Source organism: Pristiophorus japonicus, chromosome 27 (genome assembly GCF_044704955.1).
Source record: "Pristiophorus japonicus isolate sPriJap1 chromosome 27, sPriJap1.hap1, whole genome shotgun sequence".
NCBI classification, from domain to species: domain Eukaryota; kingdom Metazoa; phylum Chordata; class Chondrichthyes; family Pristiophoridae; genus Pristiophorus; species Pristiophorus japonicus.
Window position 1 is genome coordinate 1,815,738 of NC_092003.1, and position 25,000 is coordinate 1,840,737.

The 25,000-nt window shown below is 55.2% G+C and overlaps 1 protein-coding gene across 3 annotated transcripts in view; it reads right to left on the reverse strand.

Annotated features, from left to right (window-relative positions):
- Positions 1 to 25,000, reverse strand: part of pola2 (polymerase (DNA directed), alpha 2) — a 58,011-nt gene that overhangs the window by 14,185 nt on the left and 18,826 nt on the right. Inside the window, exons 6-15 of one of the 3 annotated variants that reach the window (XM_070868097.1) lie at positions 23,621 to 23,814; positions 20,865 to 20,953; positions 18,944 to 19,099; positions 15,987 to 16,049; positions 14,885 to 14,951; positions 13,426 to 13,550; positions 12,167 to 12,205; positions 11,101 to 11,174; positions 8,830 to 8,948; positions 172 to 184 (exon numbers count right to left, since the gene is read on the reverse strand). In XM_070868097.1, the coding sequence (XP_070724198.1) occupies positions 172 to 184; positions 8,830 to 8,948; positions 11,101 to 11,174; positions 12,167 to 12,205; positions 13,426 to 13,550; positions 14,885 to 14,951; positions 15,987 to 16,049; positions 18,944 to 19,099; positions 20,865 to 20,953; positions 23,621 to 23,814 (939 nt within the window). Of the gene's footprint in view, positions 1 to 171; positions 185 to 6,966; positions 7,170 to 8,829; positions 8,949 to 11,100; positions 11,175 to 12,166; positions 12,206 to 13,425; positions 13,551 to 14,884; positions 14,952 to 15,986; positions 16,050 to 18,943; positions 19,100 to 20,864; positions 20,954 to 23,620; positions 23,815 to 25,000 lie in introns of those variants that run through there. The other 2 variants (XM_070868095.1, XM_070868096.1) reach the window with 2 other exon arrangements.

Below are 25,000 nucleotides of genomic sequence, written 5' to 3' on the forward strand. Positions count from 1 at the left end.
CAGACAGGAGAGAGAGACAGGAGAGAGAGGGAGGACATATTTGTAGCTTAAGATGAACAAGAGCTCAAAAGATGTTGAATTAGGAGTTCTGGCCACACTGCCAAGGCTAATAAAATGTTTTACAGGGTAGATGCAGGGAAGGTGTTTCCCCCAGGCTGGGAAGTCTAGAACCAGGGGTCACAGTCTCAGGATAAGGGGTTGGCCATTTAGGACTGAGATGAGGAGAATCTTTGGAATTCTCTGCCCCAGAGGGCTGTGGAGGCTCAGTCTTTGAGTATATTCAAGACAGAGATTGATAGATTTTTGAATATTAAGGGAATCAAGGGATTATGGGGACAGCGCAGGAAAGTGGAGTTGCGGTCAGAGATCAGCCGTGATCTTAATGAATGGCAGAGCAGGCTCGAGGGGCCGAATGGCCGACTCCTGCTCTCAATTCATGTTTAACTAATTTACTGGAATTCTTTGAGGATATAACGAGCATAGTGGATAGAGGTGTACCAATGGATGTGGTGTATTTAGATTTCCAAAAGGCATTCGATAAGATGCCACACAAAAGGTTACTGCAGAAGATAAAGGTACGCAGAGTCAGAGGAAATGTATTAGCATGGATAGAGAATTGGCTGGCTAACAGAAAGCAGAGAGTCGGGATAAATGGGTCCTTTTCGGGTTGGAAATCGGTGGTTAGTGGTATGCCACAGGGATCGGTGCTGGGACCACAACTGTTTACAATATACATAGATGACCTGGAAGAGGGGACAGAGTGTAGTGTAACAAAATTTGCAGATGACACAAAGATTAGTGGGAAAGCAGGTTGTGTAGAGGACACAGAGGCTGCAAAGAGATTTAGATAGGTTAAGCGAATGGGCTAAGGTTTGGCAGATGGAATACAATGTCGGAAAATGTGAGGTCATCCACCTTGGGGGAAAAAAAACAGTAAAAGGGAGTATTATTTGAATGGGGAGAAATTACAACACGCTGTGGTGCAGAGGGACCTGGGGGTCCTTGTGCATGAAACTCTTTTAGGAGTAAACAAAAAACATTAAACCGTACCCCCTGATCTGGGGGAAACACCAACATTTACAAGGCCCTTTTTTTTTTATTTTTGGGGGTTTTTTTTGGGCACAGAATCAAATTTTTTTCCCCAAGTGCCCCCTATAAAAGGGGAGGGGTACACTAAAAGCACCGGCTATTAAAACAAATTAACTTAAAAACATAAAATCAAATTAAAATTTGGTTGCCGGGCGTGATGATGCACTCCAGTCCCTCCGGTGCCCACCGCGTGCTCCATCTCCAGGGACACCCTGGACCGGATGTATGCGCGGAAGAGAGGCAGGCAGTCTGGCTGAACGACCCCCTCGACCGCCCGCTGCCTGGACCGGCTGATGGCCCCCTTGACCGTGCCCAGGAGCAGTCCTACGAGGAGGCCCTCGGACCTACCCGCTCCCCTCCGCACAGGGTGCCCGAAGATCAGGAGAGTGGGACTGAAGTGCAGCCAGAATTTCAGGAGCAGCCCCTTTAAATGAATCCCAAAAAGTTAGTTTGCAGGTGCAGCAGGTAATCAGGAAGGTGAATGGAATGTTGGCCTTCATTGCGAGAGGAATGGAGTACAAAAGCAGGGAGGTCCTGCTGCAACTGTACAAGATATTGGTGAGGCCGCACCTGGAGTACTGCGTGCAGTTTTGGTCACCTTACTTAAGGAAGGATATACTGGCTTTGGAGGGGGTACAGAGACGATTCACTAGGCTGATTCTGGAGATGAGGGGGTTAACTTATGATGATAAATTGAGTAGACTGGGTCTTTACTCCTTGGAGTTCAGAAGGATGAGGGGTGATCTTATAGAAACATTTAAAATAATGAAAGAGATAGACAAGATAGAGGCAGAGAGGTTGTTTCCACTGGTCAGGAAGACAAGAACTAGGGGGCACAGCCTCAAAATATGGGGGAGCCAATTTAAAACCGAGTTGAGAAGGAATTTCTTCTCCCAGAGGGTTGTGAATCTGTGGAATTCTCTGCCCAAGGAAGCAGTTGAGGCTAGCTCATTGAATGTATTCAAGTCACAGATAGATAGATTTTTAACCAATAAGGGAATTAAGGGTTATGTGGAGAGGGCGGGTAAGTGGAGCTGAGTCCACAGCCAGATCAGCCATGATCTTGTTGAATGGCGGAGCAGGCTCGAGGGGCTAGATGGCCTACTCCTGTTCCTAATTCTTATGTCCTTATGTTCTGTTCTATTCTTATGTTCTTGCACCCGATGTGAGTCACAGAGGCACCACGAAGAAGGTCGTGACCTCTGGGAATGGGAAAACCCAAGAGTCGGGAGAAAGAAACTGACCCCTTCCCTCCTGCCCAGTGAAGAATTACAGTTGGCGCACCATCAATAAAATGGTTCCAGCGCTCAATAGTATTAGGGGTCATCATGCAAATAAATTTTTAAACTGAACATCCTTGGACTGGAAGCCTGCTTTTCCACGTCAAGCTGCATCATTTTATTGAGTGCAATGGCAGCCTGCTCCCATTCTCCTGCCAATGTTGCTGTGAGTCATCCACTGGGGAGCTAAGTAAGCGCAGATGTGGTGGGGGGGGGGGGGGGGGGGGGGGGGGCGATGATTGCTGAACTGGGCAGTGGATCAGACACTGGCCACTGAACCCAAAACCCGGGTTTAAATCCGCTCCAGGCCGACGAGAGCTGGGAGTCTCCTCATTTTGCGGCCGAGAACGAAGTTTAAAAGTGAATGAAAGGAGCAGGGAATTCTTCAACTCCACTCGGAGTTGGGTGTGTGGATCGAGGCAGCACTGTGCCTGACCCAGCAGTGCTCAGGGCCTCCAGCACGGGATCCCTTCTGTTGGAGAGTGCAAAAGTCACAAAGAAAAAAATTCTAAGGCGCCCCCAAAGCACAAGGGTAATAAATCAGAAGTTCGCAGGTTGGAGCCCTCTCTCCAGAGACTTGAGCACGTAATCCAAGCCGACACTCCCAGTGCAGTGCTGAGGGAGTGCAGGGGCGGTGCTGAGGGAGTGCCACACTGTCGGAGGGACAGCGCTGAGGGAACGCCGCGCTGTCGGAGGGACGGTGCCGAGGGAGCGCCGCGCTGCCGGAGGGGCGGTGCCGAGGGAACGCCGCGCTGCCGGAGGGGCGGTGCCGAGGGAACGCCGCGCTGAGGGAGCGCCGCACTGCCGGAGGGGCAGCGCTGAGGGAGAGCCGCACTGTCGGAGGGGCGGTGCTGAGGGAGAGCCGCACTGTCGGAGGGGCGGTGCTGAGGGAGAGCCGCACTGTCGGAGGGGCGGTGCCGAGGGAGCGCCGCACTGTCGGAGGGGCGGTGCCGAGGGAACGCCGCACTGCCGGAGGGGCGGTGCTGAGGGAGAGCCGCACTGTCGGAGGGGCGGTGCTGAGGGAGAGCCGCACTGTCGGAGGGGCGGTGCTGAGGGAACGCCGCACTGTCGGAGGGGCAGTACTGAGGGAGCGCCGCACTGTCGGAGGGGCGGTGCTGAGGGAGCGCCGCACTGTCGGAGGGGCAGTACTGAGGGAGCGCCGCACTGTCGGAGGGGCGGTGCTGAGGGAACGCCGCACTGTCGGAGGGGCAGTACTGAGGGAGCGCCGCACTGTCGGAGGGGCGGTACTGAGGGAACGCCGCACTGTCGGAGGGGCGGTACTGAGGGAACGCCGCACTGCCGGAGGGGCGGTGCTGAGGGAGAGCCGCACTGTCGGAGGGGCGGTGCTGAGGGAACGCCGCACTGTCGGAGGGGCAGTACTGAGGGAGCGCCGCACTGTCGGAGGGGCGGTGCTGAGGGAGCGCCGCACTGTCGGAGGGGCAGTACTGAGGGAGCGCCGCACTGTCGGAGGGGCGGTGCTGAGGGAACGCCGCACTGTCGGAGGGGCAGTACTGAGGGAGCGCCGCACTGTCGGAGGGGCAGTACTGAGGGAGCGCCGCACTGTCGGAGGGGCGGTACTGAGGGAACGCCGCACTGTCGGAGGGGCGGTGCTGAGGGAGCGCCGCACTGTCAGAGGGGCGGTGCTGAGGGAGAGCCGCACTGTCAGAGGGGCGGTGCTGAGGGAGAGCCGCACTGTCAGAGGGGTGGTGCCGAGGGAACGCCGCACTGTCGGAGGGGCGGTGCCGAGGGAACGCCGCACTGTCGGAGGGGCGGTGCCGAGGGAACGCCGCACTGTCGGAGGGGCGGTGCCGAGGGAACGCCGCACTGCCGGAGGGGCAGTACTGAGGGAGAGCCGCACTGTCGGAGGGGCAGTACTGAGGGAGAGCCGCACTGTCGGAGGGGCGGTGCCGAGGGAACGCCGCACTGTCGGAGGGGCGGTGCCAAGGGAGAGCCGCACTGTCAGAGGGGCGGTGCTGAGGGAGAGCCGCACTGTCGGAGGGGCGGTGCCAAGGGAGCGCCGCACTGTCGGAGGGGCGGTGCCGAGGGAACGCCGCACTGCCGGAGGGGCGGTGCTGAGGGAGCGCCGCACTGCCGGAGGGGCGATGCTGAGGGAGCGCCGCACTGCCGGAGGGGCGATGCCGAGGGAACGCCGCACTGCCGGAGGGGCGGTGCTGAGGGAGCGCCGCACTGCCGGAGCTGAGGGAGCGCCGCACTGTCGGAGGGGCGGTGCTGAGGGAGAGCCGCACTGCCGGAGGGGCGATGCTGAGGGAGCGCCGCACTGCCGGAGGGGCGGTGCTGAGGGAGCGCCGCACTGTCGGAGGGGCAGTACTGAGGGAGCGCCGCACTGTCAGAGGGGCAGTACTGAGGGAGCGCCGCACTGTCGGAGGGGCGGTACTGAGGGAGCGCCGCACTGTCGGAGGGGCGGTGCTGAGGGAACGCCGCACTGTCGGAGGGGCGGTGCCGAGGGAACGCCGCACTGCCGGAGGGGCTGTCGTTCGGATAAAATGTTAAACTGAGGCTCCGTCTGCCCTGTGAAGGGCCACTATTGGAAGAGCAGGGGGGAGTTCTACCTGGTGTCCTGGGCTAATATTTATCCCTGAACCATCACTCACACTGATAATCTGGTCATTATCATATTGCTGTTTGAGAAACCTTGCTGTGCACAAAGGTGCATGGGAGACAATGCTGCAGCTCATGTGGGCTACATTATCAAGTGGGAAGTATATGATAAACTAGCAGGCTCCATTAAGGCTGCTGCCCAAGTACTCCCTGAGGTAATCCAGTTAAGTGGCTGCTTGTAATTTCCTTGGGGGGGGGTCAATAAATTGTGTGCGAGTTTCAGGATGTGTTTCAGAAGCCTCAGGCTGCTTCCAGTCCAAGGATGTTCAGTTTAAAGATTTATTAGCCTGATGACCCCCAATACTATTGAGCGTTGGAACCATTTTATTGATGGTGTGCCAGCTGTAATTCTTCACCGCGCACTGGGCAGGAGGACCGGGGTCAGTTCCTTTCTCCCGACTATCAGGCTTTCCCATTCCCAGAGGTCGTGACTTACTCCGTGATGCCTGTGACCCCTCGGTGCAAGGTGGCCTTTGTCGCTTTAACGGGACGGACACGCAAACACCCCCAAAACACACGCGTTTATATAGCACCTTTAACATAGCAAAAACACCTGCACCTCAGCAGCAGAGTAGTGCCTCATGTGATACATGGGATAATGTCTCTTGCCTTTATTAGCCGAGACACAGAATACAAGAGCAGGGAGGTTATGCTGGAACTGTATAAAACACTAGTTAGGCCACAGCTGGAGTACTGCGTGCACTTCTGGTCACCACATTACAGGAAGGATGTGATTGCACTGGAGAGGGTACAGAGGAGATTTACCAGGATGTTGCACTGGAGAGGGGACAGAGGAGATTTACCAGGATGTTGCACTGGAGAGGGGACAGAGGAGATTTACCAGGATGTTGCACTGGAGAGGGGACAGAGGAGATTTACCAGGATGTTGCACTGGAGAGGGGACAGAGGAGATTTACCAGGATGTTGCACTAGAGAGGGTACAGAGGAGATTTACCAGGATGTTGCACTGGAGAGGGTACAGAGGAGATTTACCAGGATGTTGCACTGGAGAGGGGACAGAGGAGATTTACCAGGATGTTGCACTGGAGAGGGGACAGAGGAGATTTACCAGGATGTTGCACTGGAGAAGGTACAGAGGAGATTTACCAGGATGTTGCACTGGAGAGGGCACAGAGGAGATTTACCAGGATGTTGCCTGGACTGGAGAATTTTAGCGATGAGAAAAGATTGGATAGGCTGGGGTTGTTTTCTTTGGAACAGAGGAGGCTGAGGGGAGAGCTGATTGTGTATAAAATGATGAGGGGCCTGGATAGAGTGGATACGACGGACCTATTTCCCCTTAGCAGAGGGGTCAACAACCAGGGGGCATAGCTTTAACATAATTGGGGGGAGGTTTAGAGGGGAAATGTCTTCACCCAGAGGGTGGTGGGGGTCTGAAACTCACTGCCTGAAAGGGTGGTAGAGGCAGAAACCTTCACCACATTTAAACAGTACTTGGATGGGCGGGTGTGTGGGGCAGGGGTGTGTTAATCACAGGTACAGTGGGGTGTGCGTGCCCGGGGTGCGCGTGTGCAGGGGGGGGTGTGGGGTGTGTGCACGTGGGGTGCGTGCGGGGGGGCAGGGGAGTGTTAGTCACAGGTACAGTAGGGTGCGGGTGTGTGCGGGAGCGGTGGGGTGTGTGATGGGGGGCGGCGGAGGTGAGGAGGGGGGGGGGGGGGGGTGGGTGTGACGTAGACACTGTAACTGGGTGCAGAGGCTCTCAGGACCAACCATCACCCACACCCCGAGCCCGAGAGTGCCTGCACTTTTAAAGAATACAGGAACTGGAGCTGCTCTGCCGGACCCGAGGCTGAGCAAAGCAAGCTGGGCCCTTGGGTGGGCTGGAAGCACCGAGAGAGCTATAATGGCCCGGAGTAAAATGCAATCCCGGGTCGCTGTACTTTGGGCGGCCGATAAACACGTGCACAGCTGTCATTTTATTTCTGAACTGGCTTCTCTGAACTGCAGGCTGTACCATGGTCAACGTGTCCCTGGCTGGAATCGGTTCGCTGCTGCCACACTCGGGCTTTGGGATGGGAGAAACGCATTGGCCACTGAGGAGCTGCCATTTCTGTGCATCTCCATTTATCGGGCGCTCCATCATACCCCCCGCCTCATTGGTCCACAATAACGTCGATGAAGCACATTGGACCAATCAGGTTGGTGCCGTGGTGATGTTACCTGGCAAGTAATCCGGAGAGCAAGAGTTCAAATCCCACCTCGGGCAGTTTCAGAATTTCAATTCAATTTAAAAAATAATGTGGAATTAAAAATTCTGGTCTCAGTAAAAGTGACCTTGAAGTTGTCAGATTGTCGTTAATAACCCAACTGGGAAGGAAACCTGCTGTTCTTACCCCGGTCTGGGCCTATATGTGGCTCCGGGCCCGTGGCTGCAGTGTGCACCGTCTACAAGATGCACTGCAGCAACTCGCCAAGGCTTCTTCGGCAGCACCTCTCAAACCCGCGACCTCTACCGCCTAGAAGGACAAGGGCAGCAGGTACATGGGAACACCACCACCTCCACGTTCCCCTCCCAGTCACACACCATCCTGACTTGGAAATATATCGGCCGTTCCTTCATCGTCGCTGGGTCACAATCCTGGAACTCCCTCCCTACCAGCACCTGAAGGTGTGGGAGCACCTTCACCACACGGACTGCAGCAGCTCACCACCACCTTCTCAAGAGGCGATTAGGGATGGGCAGCAAATGCCGGCCTTGCCAGCGACGCCCACATTCCATAAGCACATTTAAAAAAAAACACCAACGTGGTTGACTCTTAACTGCCCAGTTTGTATCAAATCATCACCGTCATCAGAGGCAGTCCCTTGAAACGAGGATGACTCGCTTCCACGCCAAAAAGGGATGAGTTCACAGGTGTTTCAATGTTCCAGATCCCGAACTAATATTCCAGATCCCAAACTACATCCTGAAGGGTGGAAGATGCCTGTGGGTGGATTATTTAACGTGGGGTGACCGTTGCACACCAGCCACCACACGGGCTTGACAGAGCTAGGCCTTGGTCCAGTGGCAAGGGTTAACCAGGACGACCCAGTGCGCTCACATATCGTGTGGGCTGGGCCCGTGCTGCTCCTGGGCCCAAACTCACGCCTCTCCTGGGCCCCCCCCACACCCCCCTCCCAGTCACTTCCCTCTACAAACTCTTGCTGCTCCTTCGCCCCTCCTGCTGTGCCTGCCCGCTCTGCAATCAGCGACCTGGCTTCACAGCCGTCGCCCTCCTGCAGCAGCACACTGCTCCCTCCAATGGTCCCGGCCCGCTGATGGTCTTACAGGCCGGACCGAGCCTCCATACACTGCTCCCTCCAATGGTCCCGGCCCGCTGATGGTCTTACAGGCCGGACCGAGCCTCCGTACGCTGCTCCCTCCAATGGTCCCGGCCCGCTGATGGTCTTACAGGCCGGACCGAGCCTCCGTACACTGCTCCCCTCCAATGGTCCCGGCCCGCTGATGGTCTTACAGGCCGGACCGAGCCTCCGTACGCTGCTCCCTCCAATGGTCCCGGCCCGCTGATGGTCTTACAGGCCGGACCGAGCCTCCGTACGCTGCTCCCCTGTGCTTTGAGGGGATAAGTGTGCTGTTGAACAAAGCTCGGTGGAAAGCAACAAAAGCCGGGAGGTGTGCAATTCCCGCCTGCTTCCCCCCTCCTCTCCCCCCCCCCCCCCCCAAATCAAATCCGGACAAGGAGGGATTGGTCAATAAATGCCGGTCCTGACAGTAACGCCCACACGCCGTGAATCCGTTAAATTAGAAACGTTTGGAGTTGACACTCAACTAATGGCAGTCAGGACAGATGCAAAAATGGTGCATGGAAGAATATCAAACCGAATGCTACCTCCTTGTCCTCTTTAGACGGCTCGAAGCAGTGGAACGGTGCCTGAGGATATACAAAGTCGTGATGAACGTCCCTCAGCGACGGCACAAGCACCAGATGGGACCCTGAACTGCACAGAAAAGCTCACGGTTAGAGAGACACAACGACCTGTACTCCCAACGCACTCCTGGCTGGCCTCCCACATTCTACCCTCCGTAATGGGATCAAATTGCTGCCACATAACAGTCCTGTGAAGCGCCTAGAGACGATTTACCACGTTAAAGGCGCTATATAAATACAAGTTGTTGGTGCTCGGAAAGTGCGTTGTCCCGATCGCTCACTCGCACCCGCCCCTTGCAGCACAAATGTCACAATGACTTCAGATTTAGGTCCTCAACAAATCGACGGGAAGCGGACAGGATTTAAGACAGCCAGCGGATCACCATCAACGCTGCTGGAGAGACGGCAACCCACCTCTGCACAGCAACGTTTACTGTAGAAAATCGTTCCGAGGAGCTACCCGCAGGAGCAAGCAGACAGAGGTCCACGCCCAGCTGAAGGGGGAGATATTAAGAGTGGGGTAACCAGCAGATCGTGGGGTGGAGGGAGGTCCGGGGGCGGGGGAGGACCCAGGGTTAGGTATAGGTCAGACGGCTTCTAGCCCAGATCATAGGGAGGGCTGGCTCTGTATTTGGGCCGAGGCCGGGGGGGGGGGGGGGGAAAAGAGATGTTATGGGACAGCGGAGTAGCGTTTCGAGTGGGGGGGGGGGGGAAATGTGCAGAGAGAGTCCCGCCTAGGCTCCTCAGACAGTTTGCTGCAAACATTGGCAGATCAAATAAACAACAGCAAAGGGGGAAAGTTACAGAGAAGGGAAGTGGGGGGTGGGGGAAGAGAGAGAACGAGAAGCTGGGACAGAAAAATAAAAGGGAAAAGGTTAAAGGCAGCCTCCTGGGGAAACAGCAACAGAGAGAGAGAAAGAGAGAGACAGACAGGGCTCACAGCTCCCCCGTCTGGTCATCACCTCATACTTCACTATTAAATGGGAAAAATATACACACATTCACGCAATGCGATAATCCAAACCGGCTCAGACTGACCGAGATCATCAAACAGACGGGTCCAGGTCAGGACCCGACCCCCGGCCCGCCACCACAGGTCTGGGTCAGGAACCCCCCTCCCCCGGGGGTGCATTGCTAAGCCCTACAATTAGGTGGACTCATGCTGGGGTAATGCAATCCCTGAACCAGGCAGCAGGACAGTAACCAGGGGCACGACTGATGATGACCCATTCCCCAGCCTGGCTCATTGATGGGTCAGTCTCAGGATAAGGGCTCAGCCATTTAGGACTGAGATGAGGAGGGATTTCTTCACTCAGAGTGGGGGTGAATCTTTGGAATTCTCTGCCCCAGAGGGCGGTGGAGGCTCAGTCGTTGAGTCTATTCAAGGCTGAAATAGATCAATTTTCGCAGTCTAGGGGAAATCGAGGGATATGGGGATTGGGCGGGACAGTGGTGTTGAGGTTGAAGATCTGCCATGATCACATTGAATGGCCTGCTCCTGATTCAGCCCTCCCGAGCATCCCTGATTATAATCGCTCCACCATTGGTGGCCGTGCCTTCAGCTGCCTGGGCCCCAAGCTCTGGAACTCCCTCCCTAAACCTCTCCACCTCTCTCTCCTCCTTCAAGACGCTCCTTAAAACCCACCTCTTTGTTGCCTGTCCCAATATCTCCTTATGTGCATCGGTGTCAAATTTTTGTCTTGTCTTAAAAATACACCTGTGAAGCACCTTGGGATGTTTCACTACGCTATATAAACACAAGTTGTTGTTGATGATTCTTATGATGGGAGGCTGCAGGGACATAAAAGGCCGGGAATTCTTCCCACTCCAGCTACAGATCGCCCCGCGAGAGAATGCCCCAATAGGTAGCGGGTTCCTGCAGTGCGCGCAGTCGGTAAGCTGCAGGGTTTGAGCACCACCGAGCAGACATTTGGGACTCTACACCTCCCCAGCCTGCTTGCTGCTCAAGGTGAGTGAGGCGCTCCCCTCCTCCCCCATCAGGCACACAGAATCTACGTGGGGGGGATTTCTCACTTGGTCTGGAGATTGCCGATGGATTTCAGTGGACGTTAAGACACTAGATCGAGCACAGAACCAAAGCTCGGGTACAATACCATCGCCGGTGGCCGCCCTCTACCTCACATCTCGCAGTACCGGCACTGCTACCCCAGCTAAACTACAAACTTATGAGGAGGATATAAAAGGACAGCACGGAAACTTACCCCCTTGTTCCTTCAACGATTCCCTTCATACATTTCTTAAAAACTTCTTGGTAGGTCACAGTCAGCTGGCAGTTCTAGGAACAAAAATACATTGGAAACGATGAAAAGTGCCCGAATGTTACAGCACCCAGAGGGCCCCAATGTCTCAATTCCTGCCTCGACTCTCATCTCAGTTTCCTCAAGGGTGAAGAGGGAACTCTGTTACACGTGGCTGTACTTACACCACGCACTGTCACTGGCCACGCCACACAGTCAATATAGTGTTAAAACGCAGTGACTGTAGGTCTCAGCACTCCCTCAGCACCGCCCCTCCGACAGTGCGGCGCTCCCTCAGTACCGCCCTGGAGTGTCAGTATCGATTTTTATGCTCCAGTCTCTGGAGTGGAACTTGAACCCACAACGTTGAGACAATTATTCCCTGTGGTAGGGGAATCACGTCAACAAGGAACTGAATTGGTGACTGTGGGCCGGGATAAAACCTCTTCACACAAAGGGGTTGTGAGAATATGGAATAGACTGACCCAGAAGACAGGTTCAAGCTGTGCTGAAGGGAGACTTTAGTTAATTAGGAAGTAAGAGGGGGGAGGAATTGTGGTTGAAGAGATGGAGATGGACAAGCTCAATGTCTGAATGTCCAACTCCTGTTCCTAACCGGCCAAGAGAAACCCACAAGACTGGCCTGGGTTGTCTCAGTTCCTCCTTCCACAGACACCAGGCTCACACTCAAGCCCTTCTGCTTTGGGTTCCTTCAACAATTCACATTGTATACAATCATAGAAGGATCCCATTGGGGCCCTCGAGCCCGTGCTGTGCCGGCTCTGTGACAGAGCGATCCAATCAGTCCCACTCCCCCCCCCCCCCTGCTCTTTCCCCACAGCCCCGGGCACATTTCTCCTGTCCCAGTATTGATCCAATTCCCGGTTTGAAAGTCACGATTGAATCTGCTCCCACCGCCCTTTCAGGCAGCACGTTCCCGATCACAACTCACTGCGTAAAATATAATTTCCTCATAGTTCTTTTGCCAATTACTTTAAATCGCTTGAACTTTATTAAATAAAGATCTTACCTCAATTTGCTCGTGTTTGCTGTCCACAAACGGCCCCAGCTGAAGGGAGAAAGGAATGTGGAAAATGAATGGCAGTTTTACATGGAACAACAGACACCCAGGAGAGGGGTAACGGCAGGGGTGTAATCGAGGGCTTGACATGGTACAGAGTCGATATTTCAGGGCTGCAGTGCTGAGTAAAGGCAGTGCTGTTATGTATTGGTTGCAGACAGCTGAGGTGCTGCTGCCCATGAGCTGGGTTTGCTAACCTGGACCGGACTACGAAACATAAAAACGTAATAGGAGCAGGAGTCGGCCATACAGCCCCTCCAGCCTGCTCCGCCATTCAATACGATCATGGCTGATCCGATCCTGGCCTCAGCTCCACTTCCCCGCCCGCTCCCCATAACCCTCGACTCCCTTATCGCTCAAAAATCTGTCTATCTCCACCGTAAATATATTCAATGTCCCAGCCTCCACAGCTCTCTGGGGCAGAGAATTCCACAGATTTACAACCCTCAGAGAAGAAATTCCTCCTCATCTCCGTCTTAAATGGGCGGCCCCTTATTCTGAGACTATGCCCCCTAGTTCTAGATTCTCCCTCGAGGGGAAACATCCTCTCTGCATCCACCTTGTCCAGCCCCCTCAGAATCTTTTACGTTTTAATAAAAGGTCACCTCATTCTTCTAAACTCCTGAGTATAGGCCCAACCTTTCATAAGACAACCCGTTCATCTCAGGAATCAACATGGTGAACCTTCTCTGAACAGCCTCCAATGCAAGTATATCTCTCCTTAAATAAGGAGACCAAAACTGTACGCAGTATTCTAGGTGTGGCCTCACCAATACCCTGTAGAGTTGTAACAGGACTTCCCTGCTTTTATACTCCATCCCTTTGCAATAAAGGCCAACATTCCATTGGCCTTCCTGATCACTTGCTGTATCTGCATACTATCCTTTTGTGTTTCATGCACAAGGACCCCCCAGGTCCCTCTGTACCGCGCGGACTCTGACTGAGCGACTGGACAGAAAACTCCTGAAAGACTAGCAACCTCCACTTAAACCGAAGATTACAGATTAGCTACCCGCAGACCCTGCGGGCTTGCTCACAGCGAGTTGCAGGATAAAATGGCAGAGGTCGGGGAGGGGTGGGGGAGGGCACGCGTTATCAGCAAAGTGTGACAGGAAATAATGGTGTAACGGAAGTAACGGAGCCAAGCGCGACTCAGGAAGCAATATTAACATGGATACGTTTACGCCAGAACAGAAGGAAGTACACACCAGTATGCAGATGTCTGGTTGGTCCTTGTTGATGACATCTAGAAGATCCATCATGGGGTCATAGGTGATGCTGTCCGAGGTGGTGTAGGGGCCACAAGCCACAAGTACCATCTGCTGCTCGAGACCTGGGTACATAATTCACGGCTCGTTAAACTCCCAGCGACAGGGTCATCTCCCTCCCCCAGACCAGGAGCGAGGACCATCTGATCCACATCAAATAAACGTGGAAAGATCATTTTATTACAGGCCAAGCTCTGCTGTGCACAAAAAATCAAACACATCTTGTGCACACACTGCGGAATGCACATCTCATGGAGGTCAGAGAGTGCAGCATTTTATACCCAGAGGAGTGTTATATCATGTAACATCTCTCTGCAAATATTACGTATCAACAGCTTCTGTTTAAAATGAATTGGATCATTTGGGCTGTTGAGGTTATAACCGTCGGGAAAGGCTGAACAGGCTGGGGATCTAGAAAACAAGGCCGAGGGGGTGAAGAGTGTTCAATAGGGTAGTCGTAGAGAAGATGTTTCCCCTTGTGGGGGAGACCAGAACTAGGGGACATCAATATCAGACAGTCACTGATAAACCCAATGGGGAATTCAGGAGAAACTTCTTTACCCAGAGAGGGGTGAGAATGTGGAACTTGCTGCCACAGGGAGGGGTTGAGGCGAATAGTATCGATGTATTTAAGGGGAAACTGGATAAACACACGGGGGAGAGAGGGATAGTCATCATATCACAGGCAGTCCTTCGAAATCGAGGAAGACTTGCTCCCACTCTAAAAATGAGTCCTTAGGTGGCTGAACAGTCCAATACACAGTCCCTGTCACAGGTGGGACAGATAGTGGTTGAGGGAAAGGTAGGGTGGGACAGGTTTGCCGCATGCTCCTTCCGCTGCCTGCGCTTGGTTTCTGCATGCTCTCGGCGACGAGACTCGAGGTGCTCAGCGCCCTCCCAGATGCACTTCCTCCACTTAGGGCGGTCTTTGGCCAGGGACTCCCAGGTGTCGGTGGGGATGTTGCACTTTATCAGGGAGGCTTTGAGAGTGCCCCTGTAACGTTTCCTCTGCCCACCTTTGGCTCGATTGCCGTGTAGGAGTTCCAAGTAGAGCGCTTGCTTACTCGAATAGCTGATAATAGAAGGATATGGTGCGATGGCAGGAGATGGAGAGGGGTGGGAGGAGTCTGGTGTGGGGCATAAACCCAGGCACGGAGCGGTGGGGCCCAATGGCCTTTTTCTGTGCAAGTCTAATTTCTGTAAATGGGACACCCACCCGAGGTTAATTAAAGAAAGATTTGTGTTTACGCAGCATCTAACATGTCTGCGGGACGTCCCAAAGTGTTTTACAGCAAATGAAGTGCTTTTTTTGAAGTGTAGTCACTGTTGTAATGTGGGAAACGTGGCGGCCAATGAAATGCCCAGTTGCGGTTACTGGCTTCGCAAACTATTCACTTACCTTCAAAATCCTCCTCCTCCTCCTCCAGCGATTGTTTCTCAGGTTTGTAGAAAGGCAGTGGCACTCCCTGCAACAGAGGCACAGGGGAAACTCACTCACCGCGAGGAGCAGGTGTTCGACACGACAAAGGGTCAGGGAACTGGCTGTGTGGGGAATCACGGACACAGGCGTTCCGCCACACAGCGTCTGGGCGATGGTACTGACTGCCGCAACCGCAAACATCCAGCCAGCTCCATCACACCGCACTGCTGGTCCACTCGACAGACATTAGGAACAGGCACACGAGAAGCAGAACAGAGGCGCGAGTGCAGAGCAGGAGGCATGGGAGAGCATACGGTGGGGTACACACGAGAGACATGCAAGAGACATGCATGAGAGTACGTGGCAACCTACACACGAGAGGGCATGGTGGGGTACAGGAGAGATACACACGGGGACAAGAGAGGCACATACGGGGACACACATGACAAGGTGCACGCAAGAGATGCACACGCAAGATCGGGATAGGAGAGAGGGGACACGAGAGAGACACGGAGAGGACAAGCATGAAGCAAGGTTACATGCAGGAAGAATGTTCCCAATGTTGGGGAAGTCCAGAACCAGGGGTCACAGTCTAAGGATAAGGGGTAAGCCATTTAGGACCGAGATGAGGAGAAACTTCTTCACCCAGAGAGTGGTGAACCTGTGGAATTCTCTACCACAGAAAGTTGTTGAGGCCAATTCACTAAATATATTCAAAAGGGAGTTAGATGAAGTCCTTACTACTCGGGGGATCAAGGGGTATGGTGAGAAAGCAGGAATGGGGTACTGAAGTTGCATGTACAGCCATGAACTCATTGAATGGCGGTGCAGGCTCGAAGGGCTGAATGGCCTGCTCCTGCACCTATTTTCTATGTTTCTATGAAATGGTGGCGTTCCACCATCCTGGGGCAGCAGCAGTCGGGCCAGGGAACCTGCCCCATGGGCCAGGGACCCGGAACCCCGCCCCGTGGTGCTACAGCAACCCAAGATGACACCGGCCTGATTTTCACATTGCCGACGGTGACAGAATCATCCAGTTCACAGAACCCCCCCCGGCCCCACCGGTTGGTCAGTTACTCACCTCGTACAACCGGGAAGCCACCACGCGTCGGCCGGTGCTGTTTATTCCCTCCAGAGCCACCACCTGGGAAAGGAAAACACCGCAGGTCAGATGCAACATGGTGCACATGCACCGGAATTAACCAGAGGGCTATTAGTGGAGGGACAACTCCGCTAGCCTCAAAAATATTATCTCCGGTGTAAATCAGAATATAGCCACCAACTTTGGTTTACCGATGAGTTACAAAACACTGTTTGCCGTGCCTTTGTTACCTCTCGACTCGACTATTCCAACGCACTCCTGCCTGGCCTCCCATATTCTACCCGACGTACACTAGAGGTGATCCAAAACTCGTCTGCCCCGTGTCCTAACTCACACCCAGTCCCGCTCACCCATCACCCCCTGTGCTCACTGCCCCGTGTCCTAACTCACACCCAGTCCCGCTCACCCATCACCCCCTGTGCTCACTGCCCCGTGTCCTAACTCACACCCAGTCCCACTCACCCATCACCCCCTGTTCTCACTGACCCCGTGTCCTAACTCGCACCGAGTCCCACTCACCCATCACCCCCTGTGCTCACTGCCCCGTGTCCTAACTCACACCCAGTCCCACTCACCCATCACCCCCTGTGCTCACTGACCCCGTGTCCTAACTCGCACCGAGTCCCACTCACCCATCAACCCCCTGTGCTCACTGCCCCGTGTCCTAACTCACACCGAGTCCCACTCACCCATCACCCCCTGTGCTCACTGCCCCGTGTCCTAACTCACACCCAGTCCCACTCACCCATCACCCACTGTGCTCACTGCCCCGTGTCCTAACTCACACCCAGTCCCACTCACCCATCACCCCCTGTGCTCACTGCCCCGTGTCCTAACTCACACCCAGTCCCACTCACCCATCACCCCCTGTGCTCGCTGACCCAGTGTCCTAACTCGCACCCAGTCCCACTCACCCATCACCCCCTGTGCTCACTGCCCCGTGTCCTAACTCACACCCAGTCCCACTCACCCATCAACCCCTGTGCTCACTGCCCCGTGTCCTAACTCACACCCAGTCCCACTCACCCATCAACCCCTGTGCTCACTGCCCCGTGTCCTAACTCACACCGAGTCCCACTCACCCATCACCCCCTGTGCTCACTCCCCCGTGTCCTAACTCGCACCGAGTCCCACTCACCCATCACCCCCTGTGCTCACTGACCCAGTGTCCTAACTCGCACCCAGTCCCACTCACCCATCACCCCCTGTGCTCACTGCCCCGTGTCCTAACTCACACCCAGTCCCACTCACCCATCACCCACTGTGCTCACTGCCCCGTGTCCTAACTCGCACCGAGTCCCACTCACCCATCACCCCCTGTGCTCACTGACCCGTGTCCTAACTCACACCCAGTCCCACTCACCCATCACCCACTGTGCTCACTGCCCCGTGTCCTAACTCGCACCGAGTCCCACTCACCCATCACCCCCTGTGCTCGCTGACCCAGTGTCCTAACTCGCACCGAGTCCCACTCACCCATCACCCCCTGTGCTCGCTGACCCCGTGTCCTAACTCGCACCGAGTCCCACTCACCCATCACCCACTGTGCTCACTGCCCCGTGTCCTAACTCACACCCAGTCCCACTCACCCATCAACCCCTGTGCTCGACGACCTACATTGGCTCCCGGTTAAGCAATGCCTCGATTTGAAAATTCTCATCCTTATTTACAAATCCCTCCATGGCCCTCGCTCCTCCCTATCTCTAATCTCCTGCAGCCCCACAACTCCCCCAAATTTTTATCGTGTAAAACTCCTGTGAAGCGCCTTGGGATGTTTCACCACGTTAAAGGCACTAAATAAAGACAAGTTATAAACAAGCCGAGATTTGTCGTGCTCAAGTCCCTGGAGGGGGGCTTGAACCCACACAACCTTCTGACTCCGAGGTGAGTGATTTGCCCACTGAGCCAAAGCTGACACTGACCTGCGTGTCCCTGAGTTTTAAGTTGTAAACAGTGCGTTGAGGCTGTCCGTAGTTGGTAACTTGCGTGTGCCTCTTGTATATTTTATGTATTTTGCAGCTACAGCAAGTGATCAGGAAGGCAAATGGAATGTTGGCCTTTATTGCAAGTGGGATGGAGTATAAAAGCAGAGAAGTCCTGCTACAACTGTACAGGGTATTGGTGAGGCCACACCTGGAGTACTGTGTACAGTTTTGGTCTCCGTATTTAAGGAAGGATATACTTGCATTGGAAGCAGTTCAGAGAAGGTTCATGAGGTTGATTCCGGAGATGAGGGGGTTTTCTTATGAAGAAAGATTGAGCAGGTTGGGCCTCTACTCATTGGAGTTTAGAAGAATGAGGGGCGATCTTATTGAAACATATAAGTTTCTGAGGGGACTGGACTTGGTAGATGCAGAGAGGATGTTTCCCCTCGTAGGGGAAACTAGAACTAGGGGGCATTGTTTCAGAATAAGGGGCCGCCCATTTAGAACGGAGATGAGGAGAAATTTCTTCTCTGAGAGGGTTGTAAATCTGTGGAATTCTCAGCCCCAGAGAGTTGTGGAGGCTGGGACATTGAATATATTCAAGGTGGAGATAGACAGATTTTTAAACAATAAGGGGATAAGGGGTTATGGGGAGCAGGTGGGGAAGTGAAGCCGAGTCCATGATCAGATCAGCCATGATCGTATTGAATGGCGGAGCAGGCTCGAGGGGCCGAATGGCCGACTCCTGCTCCTATTTCTTATTTTAGCGGGAAAGTTATTTGGGTCACTCAATAAGTGTCTGTTTTTACAGGTCTCGGGATTTACACCTCCTCCAGTGCAGGCCTGTAAAAGGTCACCCTGGAATCCAGCGGGGAAGGGGGCTGTGCAGGAAACTGCGTCTCAGTGCTGGGAGGTGCGACAAGGGTAATCTTCTTCAACTCACACCACTGTGGCAAAGCACATGGCTCACTCAACAGACGCGCTTCCCTGCCAATCCCCAGCTCGGCTCACCTGCCCGGGGAACAGAGAGTATTCCTTCAGCTCCGACAGATCCAGCAGCACTTGCATTCCCGACGAGTGGGCCCGGTCCCCCTGCAGTATCACCGACTTGGCGTTGAGCTTGCCATTGCTGTCGCAGGCGATTTGCCCCAGGAACGTTACCGACTCCTGCATCGGATGGAAAGGGTCGATTGACACGGGCAATAGGCAATACGCGAGCAAACACACGTCCGACCTCGGGTTAATGCGGGTACGTGGGCAGGATTCCAGCACACCCCTCCCATCCGATCTCCGCTGACCTACATCGGCTCCCAGTCCAGCAACACCTTCATCGGAAAATTCTCATCCTTGTCTTCAAATCCCTCCATGGCCTCCTTGCCTCCCTCCCTATCTCTGGGTTGTGGAGCTGAAGGAGGTTGCAGAGATAGGGAGGGGTGTAGGGGTCTGGAGGGGGTTAGAGATAGGAAGGGATGTAGGGGCTGGAGGAGTTTACAGAGATAGGGAGGGGTGTAGGGGGCTGGAGGGGGTTAGTGATAGGGAGGGGTGTCGGGGCTGGAGGGGGGTTACAGAGATAGAGAGTGGTGTAGGGGCTGGAGGGGGTTACAGAGATAGGGAGGGATGTAGGGGGCTGGAGGGGGTTACAGAGATAGGGAGGGATGTAGGGGGCTGGAGGGGGTTACAGAGAAAGGGAGGGATGTAGGGGGTTAGAGAGATAGGGAGGGATGTAGGGGCTGGAGGAGATTACAGAGATAGGGAGGGGTGTAGGGGCTGGAGGAGGTTACAGAGATAAGGAGGGGTGTAGGGGGCTGTAGGGGATTACAGAGATAGGGAGGGGTGTAGGGGCTGGAGGAGGTTACAGAGATAGGGAGGGGTGTAGGGGCTGGAGGGGGTTACAGAGATAGGGAGGGGTGTAGGGGCTGGAGGGGGTTACAGAGATAGGGAGGGGTGTAGGGGCTGGAGGAGATTACAGAGATAGGGAGGGGTGTAGGGGCAGGAGGGGGTTACAGAGATAGGGAGGGATGTAGGGGGCTGGAGGAGATTACAGAGATAGGGAGGGGTGTAGGGGCTGGAGGAGATTACAGAGATAGGGAGGGGTGTAGGGGCTGGAGGTTACAGAGATAGGGAGGGGTGTAGAGGCTGGAGGAGGTTACAGAGATAGGGAGGGGTGTAGGGGCTGGAGGAGATTACAGAGATAGGGAGGGGTGTAGGGGCGGGAGGGGGTTACAGAGATAGGGAGGGGTGTAGGGGCGGGAGGGGGTTACAGAGATAGGGAGGGGTGTAGGGGCTGGAGGGGGTTACAGAGATAGGGAAGGGTGTAGGGGCTGGAGGGGGTTAGTGATAGGGAAAGGCCACGGAGGGATTTGAACACTAGGATGGAGAATTTTGAAATCGAGGCGTTGCTTAACCGGGAGCCAATGGAGGTCAGCGAGCACAGGGGGTGATGGGTGAGTGGGACTGGGTGTGAGTTAGGACACGGGGCAGTGAGCACAGGGGGTGATAGGTGAGCGGGACTGGGTGTGAGTTAGGACACGGGGGCAGTGAGCACAGGGGGTGATGGGTGAGTGGGACTGGGTGTGAGTTAGGACACGGGGCAGTGAGCACAGGGGGTGATGGGTGAGTGGGACAGGGTGCGAGTTAGGACACGGGGCAGTGAGCACAGGGGGTGATGGGTGAGTGGGACTCGGTGCGAGTTAGGACACGGGGCAGTGAGCACAGGGGGTGATGGGTGAGTGGGACTGGGTGTGAGTTAGGACACGGGGACAGCTCCACTTCAAGTGGTAAAAAACTCAGGAGACCCACTAGTACCTCAAATAAATTCTCCATTTTAAAACTGAGAGTTTTATTAAGGGGCACGGTTACTTCGATAGGCTTTGAGTTTGCGGATATTGAACCAACAGGTGGGGCTGAGAACAACGAGAACACTGCTGCTCACCTGAGCTGGCATGGAGACCGATCGGAACTCCTCGATACTGTAACGGTCTGTTAACGCCTGGCCCAGATCCTCAATCCGCTCGGTCAGAACTGAAATGGTTTAATGAACAGTGGGTTACAACGTTGGTTATTTTCTCACCAACATTCTCCCCCACCCGCCCCCCTAAAGGCATTAACCCTTTGCTAAGGCAGTGTCTCCTCCACCCAGATCCCCCCCCCCCCCCCCACACCCCGTGACAAATGGGCACGCTGCGCGCGAGCCTCGACAACAGACACACCACAGCCGAGTCCGGTCCAGTCCTTGCCCGACTTTCCAGACCCGTGAGCTTTCCAGCAGCAATCGGTGTGCAGTCATCAGGGGCAGGCGGCCTGGCTGATTTCTCCCCACGCTTTGGCCAAGGGAACTGAGGCCAACTTCCGTGCCCCGGCTGACAACAGCCAATATCCGCAGAGACCAGGAACCAGACAGGAGGCCTTTTTGGCCCGTTGGAATAATGGGAGTGGAGCCACCCATTCAGCCCCTCGAGCCTGTTACACAGGAACAGGAGGAGGCCATTCAGTCCCTCGAGCCTGTTACATTAGGAACAGGAGGAGGCCATTCAGTCCCTCGAGCCTGTTACACAGGAACAGGAGGAGGCCATTCAGCCCCTCGAGCCTGTTACACAGGAACAGGAGGAGGCCATTCAGCCCCTCGAGCCTGTTACATTAGGAACAGGAGGAGGCCATTCAGCCCCTCGAGCCCGTTACATTAGGAACAGGAGGAGGCCATTCAGCCCCTCGAGCCTGTTACATTAGGAACAGGAGGAGGCCATTCAGCCCCTCGAGCCTGTTACATTAGGAACAGGAGGAGGCCATTCAGTCCCTCGAGCCTGTTACATTAGGAACAGGAGGAGGCCATTCAGCCCCTCGAGCCTGTTACATTAGGAACAGGAGGAGGCCATTCAGTCCCTCGAGCCTGTTACATTAGGAACAGGAGGAGGCCATTCAGTCCCTCGAGCCTGTTACATTAGGAACAGGAGGAGGCTATTCAGCCCCTCGAGTCTGTTACATTAGGAACAGGAGGAGGCCATTCAGCCCCTCGAGCCTGTTACACAGGAACAGGAGGAGGCCATTCAGCCCCTCGAGCCTGTTACATTAGGAACAGGAGGAGGCCATTCAGCCCCTCGAGCCTGTTACATTAGGAACAGGAGGAGGCCATTCAGCCCCTCGAGCCCATTACACAGGAACAGGAGGAGGCCATTCAGCCCCTCGAGCCTGTTACATTAGGAACAGGAGGAGGCCATTCAGCCCCTCGAGCCCGTTACATTAGGAACAGGAGGAGGCCATTCAGCCCCTCGAGCCTGTTACACAGGAACAGGAGGCCATTCAGACCCTCGAGCCTGTTACATTAGGAACAGGAGGAGGCCATTCAGCCCCTCGAGCCTGTTATATTAGGAACAGGAGGAGGCCATTCAGCCCGTTACATTAGGAACAGGAGGAGGCCATTCAGCCCCTCGAGCCTGTTACACAGGAACAGGAGGCCATTCAGACCCTCGAGCCTGTTACATTAGGAACAGGAGGAGGCCATTCAGCCCCTCGAGCCTGTTATATTAGGAACAGGAGGAGGCCATTCAGCCCCTCGAGCCTGTTCCGCCATTCAATCAGATCGCGGCTGATCTGTATTTTAACTCCATCTACCCGCCTTGGTTCCGTAACCCTCAATATCCTTACCCAACAAAAATCCCAGTTTTGAAATTTCCCATGACCCCCGGCCTCGACAGTGTTTTGGGGGAGAGAGATCCCGATTCCCACGGCCCTTTGTGTGAAGAAGTGCTCCCTGACATCACCCTGAACGGCCGGGCTCTAATGGTAAGGTGTCGCCCCCTTGTTCTAGACTGACCCACCAGAGGGAATAGTCTCTCTCTCTCGATCTACCCCATCGAACCCTTTAATCATCTTAAACACCTCGATTAGATAGCCCCTTAACCTTCCACACTCAAGGGAACACAGGCCCAGTCTGTGTGCGACCTGCCCTCGGGATTTAACCCTCGAAGGCCCGGGATATGGTTCTGGTGAAACTGCCCCGCTCCCCCTCCGAGGCCGATATATTCTCCCCGAGGGGCGGGGCCCATGGCTCCCCTCTGGCTGAGAGGGAGCCGTGATCGCAGCAGTGTGCGGGGTCCAAGGACGACCCTTCCTGCAGAGTTACCTGCGGCTGAGTCCCACAAGGGCACCCTGCCGCCCTGGATGCAGGCAACATAAGAACATAAGAAATAGGAGCAGGAGTCGGCCATACGGTCCCTCAGGTCTGCTCCGCCATTCAATAAGATTACGGCTGATCCGATCATGGACTCAGCTCCACTTCCCTGCCCGCCCCCTTATCCCCTTATCAGTTAAGAATCTGTCTATCTCTGTCTTAAATATATTCAATGTCCCACCCTCCACAGCTCTCTGGGGCAGCGAATTCCACAGATTTACAACCCTCAGAGAGAAGAAATTTCTCCTCATCTCAGTTTTAAATGGGCGGCCCCTTATTCTAAGACCATGCCCCCTAGTTCTAGTCTCCCCCATCAGTGGAAACATCCTCTCTGCATCCACCTTGTCGAGCCCCCTCGTAATCAGAGGTTTGTGTTTCCCCAGGAAGGGACAAGGGGGGCCTTTCTGCACAGAACAGCAGCGGTGCGCTCTGCCGTCCCACATTCCCTCACCGTGTTGGAACCGGGACGGTGCTCCGGGAGAATCCCAGATGAAGCCAACACGCGGCTGGATGGGCATTACCTTCTCGGATGTCGAAGAGCTTCTGGAACATGTGTTTAAAGCTCTTGGTGAGGGAGTCCTCGGGCGCAGTCAGCAGCTGCACGCTGGCAGCCCTGCCCCCCGTCCCCCGCCAGCTGGTCCCCCGCACCGAGCCGAAGGAGACCACCACCTCGCCGCGGTTAGCCCTGGAACCGTACTTCTGAGACGGGGTAGCACTGCGGAGAGCAAGGAAAATAACTCCATTTAAGCAGCAACCGGCTGCTGCCACATGGGTTCATTAGTGGGGGGTGTATAGAAGACTGGACTATTCCAACGCACTCCTGGCCGGCCTCCCACGTTCGACCCGACGTAAACTGGAGGTGATGCAAAACTCGGCTGCCCCCGTGTCCTAACTCGCCCCCAGTCCCGCTCACCCATCACCCCCTGTGCTCACTGCCCCGTGTCCTAACTCGCCCCCAGTCCCACTCACCCATCACCCCCTGTGCTCACTGCCCCCGTGTCCTAACTCACACCGAGTCCTGCTCACCCATCACCCCCTGTGCTCACTGACCCGTGTCCTAACTCACACCCAGTCCCGCTCACCCATCACCCCCTGTGCTCACTGACCCGTGTCCTAACTCACACCCAGTCCCGCTCACCCATCACCCCTGTGCTCACTGACCCGTGTCCTAACTCACACCCAGTCCTGCTCACCCATCACCCCCTGTGCTCACTGACCCGTGTCCTAACTCACACCCAGTCCCGCTCACCCATCACCCACTGTACTCACTGCCCCGTGTCCTAACTCACACCCAGTCCCACTCACCCATCACCCCCTGTGCTCACTGCCCCGTGTCCTAACTCACACCCAGTCCCACTCACCCATCACCCCCTGTGCTCACTGCCCCGTGTCCTAACTCACACCCAGTCCCACTCACCCATCACCCCTGTGCTCACTGCCCCGTGTCCTAACTCACACCGAGTCCGCTCACCCATCACCCACTGTGCTCGCTGCCCCGTGTCCTAACTCGCACCGAGTCCTGCTCACCCATCACCCCCTGTGCTCGCTGCCCCGTGTCCTAACTCGCACCCAGTCCCGCTCACCCATCACCCCCTGTGCTCACTGCCCCATGTCCCAACTCACACCGAGTTCCACTCACCCATCACCCCCTGTGCTCACTGACCCGTGTCCTAACTCGCACCGAGTCCCGCTCACCCATCACCCCTGTGCTCACTGACCCGTGTCCTAACTTGCACCAAGTCCCACTCACCCATCACCCCCTGTGCTCACTGCCCCGTGTCCTAACTCACACCTAGTCCCACTCACCCATCACCCCCTGTACTCACTGCCCCGTGTCCTAACTCACACCCAGTCCCACTCACCCATCACCCCCTGTACTCGCTGCCCCCTGTCCTAACTCG